General features: G+C 35.9%; 1 protein-coding gene across 2 annotated transcripts; it reads left to right on the top strand.

The window, feature by feature from the left end:
• Positions 1 to 699: 699 nt before the first annotated feature.
• s100a1 (S100 calcium binding protein A1) lies at positions 700 to 6,827 on the top strand. 2 transcript variants are annotated; one of them, XM_034698510.1, is made up of 3 exons: positions 700 to 830; positions 4,605 to 4,767; positions 6,512 to 6,827. In XM_034698510.1, the coding sequence occupies exons 2-3, from the start codon at positions 4,627 to 4,629 to the stop codon at positions 6,674 to 6,676; spliced, it is 306 nt and encodes a 101-aa protein (XP_034554401.1). In that variant the 5' UTR covers positions 700 to 830; positions 4,605 to 4,626; the 3' UTR covers positions 6,677 to 6,827. The 2 variants fall into 2 exon arrangements, with proteins under 2 accessions (XP_034554401.1, XP_034554402.1); XM_034698511.1 differs by having other exon boundaries at positions 817 to 885.
• The last annotated feature ends 3,432 nt before the right edge of the window (positions 6,828 to 10,259 follow it).

The raw sequence follows: 10,259 nt of genomic DNA, 5'->3' as shown, positions 1-10,259 counted from the left end.
TTATTTATTTATTTACTACTGTTTATTTATTTATTTGCTGCTGTATTTATTTATTTATTTATTTACTTATTTATTTACTTATTTATTTATCTATTTATTTATTTATTTATTTATTTACTTATTTATTTACTTATTTATTTATCTATCTATCTATTTACTTATTTATTTATTTATTTATCTATTTATTTATTTATTTATTTATTTATTTATTTATTTATTTATTTATTTATTATATTCACCTGATCTTGTTAACTCTACCTTATTTTTTTACTCTTATTTCCACTCTTACTTATTTTATGAATTTTACTGTATTGATTTTATTTTGAAGTATTTTATTTAGTGTGTTTTCTGTCTCTGTTATTTTGTGAAGCACTTTGGGTTGCATGTTTATATGTATGAAAGGTGCTTGAAAATAAAGTTGACTTTGTCCACCACTGGTTATGTGATGTTTTAATTGGACAGGTGTCTCCACCTTTATCTCTCTGTTTGCATTATGTCCCATGTTCCTGTATTTGTCTTCCCTAGAGTTTACATGCAGTACTGGCACTCTTTTACAGTCATATTCTCTGTACATGGTAACATCTGAACTCTCCTATCTGTTAAACACACAGGAGGAATAAGGTCCTGTGGTTCTGAGCAGCTGTAATAACTCTGTGTGGTTACCTTACATGGCTTGGAGTCTCAGCAGTGCAGCATGTCCCTGCTGCCCGGAGGGAGGCGCCTCTGAGATTCTGATCTGTTTGCACACAGGTGAGAAGAGCGCATAAAACTGATGAGATGTGAGCTGCAGCCACTTCCACAGACCAGCACCTGTCAGCGCCAGAATCCAGGTGAGTCACGTCCTGCAGCTTGGGTTCCTTTTCCACCTCGAGACTTCACAGAGAGGCGAGAGACTAACTTCTTATTCTCATGTTGGGATCTGAAGCATCCACATTATGCAACATGCTCGTGCAGAAGTGTCAGCCTCGGTGAATTAACAGCAGCTCTGCCTCTGACATTCAAAGGCGTTTAATGAGCTCCCTGATCGCAGCAGGGATAAATGATTAACAGCAATTATGGAGACTAATGAAGGGAATGGATCGCAGCATCAGTCAGCAGAGGGATGCAGCATATCTCCTCTAAAACAACAGATTTAGAGTTATTTCTCCGCACACAGGCAGGTGGAGCAGCACACAGGCAGGTGGAGCAGCAGTGCATTATTGATGAGAGCAGGGCTCTGTATCGATAGATAAGAATCTGACATTCTGAATGATGGAATGAGACCAAACCTTCAGAGGAAACCTCAGCAGGAAGTTAATGCAACGAAACGCAAGCCAGAGATCCAAATCTGTTTGACGTGCAGCCTGCTCAGCTGGAGGTCTGTCCTTTTGTCCTCTGGTTCATGGAGGTGGGGGGTGGAAGGACTCTACCCCCCATGCAGCAGCAGCAGCAGCCTCTCAGGTGTCTGACAATGAAGTGCAGGTGTAAGGTTAGATAGTCTAACTAATTTGACTGTCAGTCACAGATTATAGGAGTTTATTGGGTCTTTATGTTGATTTTGCAGAAACTTCAGCTTCCTGCAGAGTTTAGTTCATAATGCATTTAATGAAATGATAACAATTCTGGAGTTAAAGATGAAAGAGAAGCCTTGCAGATTCAGATTCAGATGTTTCCAGAATCATATTTCTGTTGCTTTTTTATTATAGTTCTATGTTTTGTTGTTAATTCCTCAACAGGGCCAGGGTCCTGAATTAATCATCACTATTTCTGAATCAGCCCAAAACACAAAACAATCTTTAATTTTATGTTTCTTTGATAAAACAGTTTAAAAATCCTCTTTAGCTCCTTTATTATCACAAACGGTGTTAAACTAAATGTTAAGTGCTTCAATAGTCCTGCAAAAATGTTCTTTAAAATATAAGTAGAACTTTATAAGTTGTGCAAACTGAAAATAACATTTCTCCACATTTAGCTCCAAAACGTCATAAAAATGTAGAGTGAATTTTTAAAAGTCACTTTTTTAACATTTAGAGGAATATTTGTGATCTTCTTCACATTTAATTTTGTTGTGAAAAATATATTAGGGTAACAATCATTGTTAGATCCAAATGCTAAATCTAAATCTAAATGTTAAATATAAGTATAAATGTTAAATATTAAATTTAAATATTAAATATTAATATAAATGCTAAATCTAAATGTTAAATGTAAATATTAAATATAAATCTAATTGTTGAATATAAATATTAAATATAAATATCAAATATAAATGATAAATATAAATGTTACATCCAAATGCTAAATATAAATGTTAAATATAAAAATAAATGTTAAATGTAAATATTAAATATAAATATAAATGTTAAATATGAATATAAATGTTACATCCAAATGCTAAATATAAATGTTAAATATAAATATTAAATCTAAATATTAAATCTAAATGCTAAATATAAATGTTAAATGGAAATGATGAATATAAATGTTAAATGGAAATGATAAATATTAAATCTAAATCTAAATATTAAAAATAAATGTTAAATGTTAAATCTAAATCTAAATATTAAATCTAAATATGAAATATAAATCTAAATGCTAAATATAAATGTTAAATGTAAATATTAAATATAAATCTAATTGTTAAATATAAATGTTAAATATAAATGTTAAATATAAATATAAATGTTACATCCAAATGCTAAATATAAATGTTAAATCTAAATATTAAATCTAAATCTAAATATTAAATCTAAATGCTAAACATAAATGTTAAATGTAAATGATAAATATTAAATCTAAATCTAAATATTAAAAATAAATGTTAAATATAAATATCAAATCTAAATCTAAATGTTAAATATAAATGTTTAATCTAAATCTAAATATTACATATAAATGTTAAATATAAATCTAAATGTTAAATCTAAATGTTTAATCTAAATATAAATATTAAATATAAATGTTAAATATAAATTTAAATGTGAAATATAAATCTAAATGTGAAATATAAATGTTTAATCTGAATCTAAATATTAAATATAAATCTAAATATTAAATATAAATCTAAATGTGAGATATAAATATAAATGTTAAATGTAAATGTTAAATCAAACTGTGCTTGTGACAGAATGATGAGTTCTTGGGATGAATGGAATGAGATGATTGAGGCTGATAACAATTCTTGGTGTTAAAGATAAAAGAGAAGCCTTACAGATTCAAACTTTTCCAGAATCATATTTCTGTTGCTTTTTTATTACATTTCTATGTTTTTTTGTTGTTAATTCCTCATCTGGGCCAGGGACTTGAATTAATCATCACTTTAAAAGCTTTAGTGAACATTGTTAAAGCTGCTCAGGCTTTCACTTCACTTTTTCTGAATCAGCCAGAAACACAAAACCACCTTTTAATTCTGCCTTCCTCCCACTCAGATAATATTGTTTTCTTTCATTAAACAACTTAAAAAACCTCTTTAGCTCCTTTTATTATCAGAAACAAGATTTCAGTGCTTCCATAGCCCTGCAAAAACCTTCAAAGTAAAAGCAGAACTTCACTGTTCCCTCTGAAGGACCTGTCTCACCCTGTTCACAGTCTGTTTGAACGTCTGCCCTCAGACCATAGATGCAGGTGCATGGAAACAAGAACAAACAGTTTCTGCCTCACAGGCATCAACGTACTGAACGCTGCTAAAACATACATTCATGCATGCTGGGATCCCTTACCTCAAGGGAATTGTGCAATAACGGTTGCTTTTTTTAAGCACATATTTATCTTTTATTACATTTTGCACTGAAATACGATTGCACTTACGATACCATATCTAAATAATGTATGCATTCCTAATGGGAGCCCATTCAGCCCATGTCTGTGCAGTAATATCTACTTATCTATGTACTGTATCTGTGGGATAATTGTCCCTGCTACATGGATGACCTCCTTCCTTTAAGTCCTACGAGCTGTCAGGCAATCAGTCCTACAGTCGACATGAGATCAGCTGATTAAAAGGCACATTCTGCTGACAGGCTTAACTTTTTTTATTTGTACTTAAGTTTGATTAATTAAAAGAACAGTGCAGGAGTTCTCACTGTCTTGCCTTGGATATTTCTTCAGTCTAGAGGAAAGTGAGGGTGTGCAAAAGTCAAAAATGAATCTGTAGTCACGCAGAAAACAGCGAGCTTTCATTTCAGCAGAGTACAGTTTCAAAGTATCTTCCAGGAGTGATGTTGAATAAAGTGAGCTTAGATCCAGACATCTTTGATTTGTCCCAGTTCTCAGCTGCCAGGAGGAAGACGATGAACCTTTTAAAGCAGGAACTCTGATGATGAAGAGTGATGCTTGCTCTGGGCAACTGTTTCCTTTCAGAGTGTCTGCTTAATGTTTGTCCTACTTTCCTGAGTATACTGTAATATGTATCCATCAGGTGCATCTTTTAGAAACCTGATGACTGCAGTGATAGTGATTTCACTCTGGAGCTGGAGGCTGCTGGTCTGATCTAACCTCTCTGTCTTGATTTCTTCTTCTTCTGTTTCCAGCAGATATCAAAACCTTTTTAAAAGTCCTGAAATCTTATCTCAGGTTATGATAGAAGTTTGTGTTTAAGAATAACTCCTTCTGATTTGTCCTTCCAGGCAGTGACTGTACGACTTAAATATGTGCTCCCAACTTCAAGACGCTATGGAGAAACTCATCGGAGTGTTCCACTCCTACTCTGGGAAAGAGGGCGACAAGTACAAGCTGAACAAAGCTGAGCTGAAGAACCTGTTGCAGGGAGAACTGTGCGAGTTCCTGGCTGTAGGTATCTTATTAACTCTGGATGTGTTGCTCCACATGCAGAGAGAAGTAACTCATGAATTGTGTATCTTCTCTGGACTGAAGAAAGTAGTTACTGGCCAAAAAGAGAGTTTCTATGGGTAGAAGTGTGTGCATGTTTTGGCCAATGAGCTCCTGGATTGGGGAAAACAAGCAATTCTCTCTCTGTAGCAATGACCAGGTAGACTCCTCTGCCTCCATACCCTGAGGAAGACCTTTTGTGGTCTTAACTGGTCTGTGTTTTATCCATTAAAGGTCCTTTTTAAATCAAATTTAAACTCTATTCTTGCCTCTGGCATGAGTGCCTGAAGGGCCATTCTGCAAAGCTGCCATCACTGTGGTGACATCTCACTCAGGACTTCCACTAGATCCATGTCTAATCCGCTGCGGTCCGGCTCCGTGCTCTCTGTGTTTTCAGAACCCAGCACAAAGCAAGACCGCCAGGACAGCTGGAGTCATGTGACCCAGGTTTTCTCGGTGTAATCACTGAATCAAGGATTCTCCTCCTCCTCCTCCTCTCCTCATCCATGTTGTCTTTCTGGTCCTCTGAAAACCTCTGACCTGTTGCCTCCAGGCCTGGCTCTGCCAAAATCAACCGGATGTTTTCATTTTGTTTTGGTGAAACCTGACTTCCTGTCCCGCTCTATCTGCTCTGTTGAGATTGATGCGTCGTGCTCCGGCATCCGGCAAAGATAGAAGTCTTGACTGCATTCGGAGTGGATCCAGTGGAAGTTAACACATTGACTAGAATAGAAACCCATCAGATGTGGTGGCGTGACGGATCAGAGACAGACCGGACACGGATCTGGTGGAATTTGTCCATCAGTATAGTTAGCTGTTCTTATAAACGCTCCACAGCTTCTAATGACAGCCTGATTACATCATGAAATAGAAAAACTTAACCCTCAGGATGGGGCCAGGATTACAGGGAATCAAAATATTCTTGATCCACATCTTCACTGCAAAAAACTCAAATATAAAACCCGGTGTACATCTCTCATTTCAAGCCAGAATACCTCATAGAACTTAACATACACAACATTTACCTGACAAGTCCAGATAAACAACTTATTTTAAATTATTTTGAACAAGAAACAAGACCTTGATGACTTGAAGTGAGTATAAAAATCTGCCAATGAGGTAAACACAATTTCCTTAAGTTGCCTGACATCATTTTTATCTTAAGGAACTTAAAAACTGGAGCATACCATGCCTTACTTTGGGGCTTAAAATACCTTGAAACAACACCTTTACCTGCACCGCTGAGAAGTCCATGATTCGTCAGTGTTACCTCTTCATTTTCATGATCACCTGTCTTTTATTGGGAGTTTACAACCCTGCCACTGTGATCATTTTATAATCTTCATTTAACTCCTGTACAATCAGGTGTTACTTTGCAGCCAGTTAGATCGCCCTCTGCTGGCAGTCAGAGGGAGTGCAGGTTGAAAGAACTTCTATTGCAGCACCTTCAATTTCAAACCTGTAGGCTTCGTCCTCTTCAACAGTTTAGGGTTAAAACTAAGACAGGCAGTGCTTTAAAATGCATTGAACATTCATTTTACATCACGTGTGAAGGTTAAAGTATGGAGGAGGGTGTAGCTCTTCCATGAGTCCTGATAGAGGATTTAAAAAAATGTCAAACACTCTTAAAAATCTGTTTTTTTTTAAGGGCTGTGAAGTGTGCATTTTCACTTAGATACCTAACCCTTCTGTGTTTCTGTCCCAGGCCAGCAAGGACCCCATGGTGGTGGATAAGATCATGTCTGACCTGGATGAAAACAAGGATGGAGAGGTGGACTTCCAGGAGTTTGTCGTCCTGATCGCTGCGCTCACCGTCGCCTGCAACGAGTTCTTCACCGAGTTAAACGAGCAGAAGATTTGCAAAAAGTAGCAGCATGCCTCTGAGAGCGGCTGTCACAGTCACTAACCTTTCCTTTGACATAATTCAGCACCGTTAAGTCGTGTTAGATGCTAGAGTGTGGATGGATCACTGTTAACCAACTCAATAAGTCTTCATCTGAATAAAGATGTTATGCTCTTTATTCGTCTGTTATTTTATGAGGTAATCTCGTCTGCTTTTACGTCTTGCATCATTTTACAGAGGCTGAATGAATCAGTCTCCCTCAGGCCGGTTTGCAGCATCAGAAGTAGAAAGGCTTCACTTGTCAGGTTCACATGCAGATATATTACTCAGGTTTCACACTCAATCAGAATGCATTAAAAAGAAGACTGACGCCGAGACGTCACCGGCAAGTTTGAGCACCACCCAGTGTCGGATGGAGGTAAACCCCATGACAGACAGATGATGTTTCAACGTCATCCCTTCCTCCCAAGCAGCAGCTCTCCTGACAGCATGAACGCTTGTCAGGGACATTCGATGACGTCAGTCCTGAGGGCCTCTGAGACACATTCATTCATCAGAGACATCGGAGACATGGTGGCTTTGCATTTCAAAGAGGCGACATGTTAAAGTCACCGTAAACACACATTCATCTCAGGCAATTCAAAACAGACATCTGAGGCTCTTCTCTGGAGCTTTGAAAAGCATTAATTTAGTCTCTGAATGAGTCCTGTCTTTGAATACACAGGGCTGGTATCACATTTATAAATCAGGTGCTTAATGACTGGAGGTCTCACCTGTTCCACGGGGTAATTAGATAATGCATCTCTAAAATCAGACGCCCACTGATCACAGCAATAGAAACAATAGAGCGACCTGTGAGTTATATAATTACTCAGACTAAAAAAACACTCACAGCTTTTTGTTTACTGCTCTCTGACTCAGTTTAAAGAGATTATAAAACCATAGAAGGGTTATTTTATCAAACATACATAGATTCATAAAGCTCCTGTGAGGAACTTCCTGTTTCTGTTGAGTTTGGCGCCCCCTGTGGACAAAGTGATACATCTGACCTCTTTTCTCATCTTGTCCCGTGCATGTGTAAGAAGTGTTTTCTGGAGAAAGAATCTCATCTGCTCTGTAACTGTGAAATATATCTCTCATGGGGAATCATTGTGAAATTCTCAGCGTGCTGTAAATCCATTTACCTGACACCTACCCTGTGGCAGCAGCATCAAGCATTAAAAATGATGTAATCACTGAATATCATAGTCGCTGATTGTCTCGTTTGCTTTTGTAAGTCATAAAAAGGTGCCAGTAATAATGTCAGAATGTTTCATAACTTTTAAAAAACACCTCACAGCAGCTTTAAGACATTTATCTCCATGATTAAAATAAAGGTGCATTTCGACCAAGAGTTCTGGGGTCTTTTAGCCCCCTGAACTACTTCACCCTGAACTAAAAGGTTCCTGTGCCCCCATTGTTGTCTGCATTTCGACCGCGGCCTGAAGTCCCGGGTAGATTGTGCAAATCAGGTCAGTGATGTATGGAAGAGGGAAAAAAAGTAAATGCACTACACCACCAGACCAGTAGAGGGCAGTAAAACAAAGAGGAACGCCATTCATCACAGATGACACCATAGAAGCAGACGGACAGGCAGGTATTATTAGGAGCAACACAACAGTTAGCCTGTTAGCATGAAGAGACTCAGCTGGTCTGTTTTAGATGGTGCTATATTTCATCACAGATGGATTCACTGAATCAACATGTGAGAGGAGATAAGCGCGAGTAGCAAAGACGTTTCAACACGGCTTTAAAATCCTTTTGAATACAAAATTTGACAAAAAAAATCAAAAAAAGAAAATTTGAAAAGCAAAATTTAAAAAAAAAAAAATTTAAAAAAAAAAATTGACAAAAAAATTTGAATTTTTTTTTTTACAAAACCAATTTGAAAAAAAAAATATTTGACAAAAAAAATATGATTTTTTTTTTTGACAAAAAAGTTGACCCGGAGCCTGTCGAAAAAAAAAAAAATTCCTCAAATTTAAAATTGTGCTCCAAAAGCAGAAAAACATGAAAAAATTTGAAAATTTTGCGCCTGCGTTTAAAAATATGGAAAAAGCAATGAATGAATCAACACGTGAGAGGAGATAAGCGCGAGTAGCAAAGACGTTTCAACACGGCTTTAAAATCCTTTTGAACTCAAAAAGCCGTGGCAGAGATCGGCCGGTGTTTTGGTTTAAACAGCGACCCTGTTAACTGGAGACTTTCAGCCGGATGCATCCCTCATAAACGTCTTTAGACCATCATTAAATATCTGATGAGGATATTTTGAAATCTTAATAAAAACTCAACTAGTTTGCATTCCCAGGAACTCCCTCTGTGTTTCAACAGCTGTGTAAACTCCACAAACACTGACACGTTCAGCTGAAGGTCTCCAGTTTACAGGGTCACTTTAAAAACCGGAACACCGGGAGGAGAGACGCATTCACGGTGGGCTGAGAAGACTACTGTTACAAGCTGCTAGTGAATCACAGATAGAAAAAACAATGACTGTGAATGGTTTTTGGAAAAATTTGAAAGAAAAAAATTAAAAGAAAAAAATGTTTGAAAAAAAAAAAAATTGACAAAAAGAAAATTTGACTAAAAAAAATTGAAATTTTGTAAAAAAAAAAAAAAATGAAACTTTTTGAAAAAAAATGAATTTGAAAAAAAAATTGAAAAAAAAAAAAATTGAAATTTTTTTTTTCTTGTCAAATTATGAAACACTTTTTTTGAAAAAATGTGATTTGACAAAAAAAAATTGACAAAAAAGTTGACCCTGTCGAAAAAATGTGTTTCCTCAAATTTGAAATTGTGCTCCAAAAGCAGAAAAAACTTGAACAAAAGTGAAAATTGTGCGCCTGCGGTTAAAAACATGGAAAAAGCAATGAATGAATCAACACATGAGAGGAGATAAGCGCGAGTAGCAAAGACGTTTCAACACGGCTTTAAAATCCTTTGGAATTCAAAAAGCCGTGGCAGAGATCGGCCGGTGTTTTGGTTTAAACAGCGACCCTGTTAACTGGAGACTCTCAGCCGGATGCATCCCTCATAAACGTCTTTAGACGATCATTAAACATCTGATGAGGATATTTTGAAATCTTAATAAAAACTATACTAGTTTGCATTCCCAGGAACTCCCTCTGTGTTTCAACAGCTGTGTAAACTCCACAAACACTGACACGTTCAGCTGAAGGTCTCCAGTTTACAGGGTCACTTTAAAAACTGGAACACCGGGAGGAGAGACGCATTCACGGTGGGCTGAGAAGACTACTGTTACAAGCTGATAGTGAATCACAGATAGAAAAAACAATGACTGTGAATGGTTTTTGGAAAAATTTGAAACAAAAAAAATGAAAGAAAAAAATGTTTGAAAATAAAAAAAAATTGACAAAAAGAAAATTTGACTAAAAAAATTGAAATTTTGTAAAAAAAAAAAAAAAAATGAAACTTTTTGAAAAAAAATTAATTTGAAAAAAAATTTGAAAAATAAAAAAATTCTATTTTTTTTTCTTGTCAAATTATGAAAAACCTTTTTTGAAAAAATGTGATTTGACAAAAAAAAATTGACAAAAAGTTGACCCTGTCGAAA

Source organism: Notolabrus celidotus, chromosome 12 (assembly GCF_009762535.1).
Source record: "Notolabrus celidotus isolate fNotCel1 chromosome 12, fNotCel1.pri, whole genome shotgun sequence".
NCBI lineage: Eukaryota > Metazoa > Chordata > Actinopteri > Labriformes > Labridae > Notolabrus > Notolabrus celidotus.
This window is presented reverse-complemented; position numbering and strand designations above follow the sequence as displayed.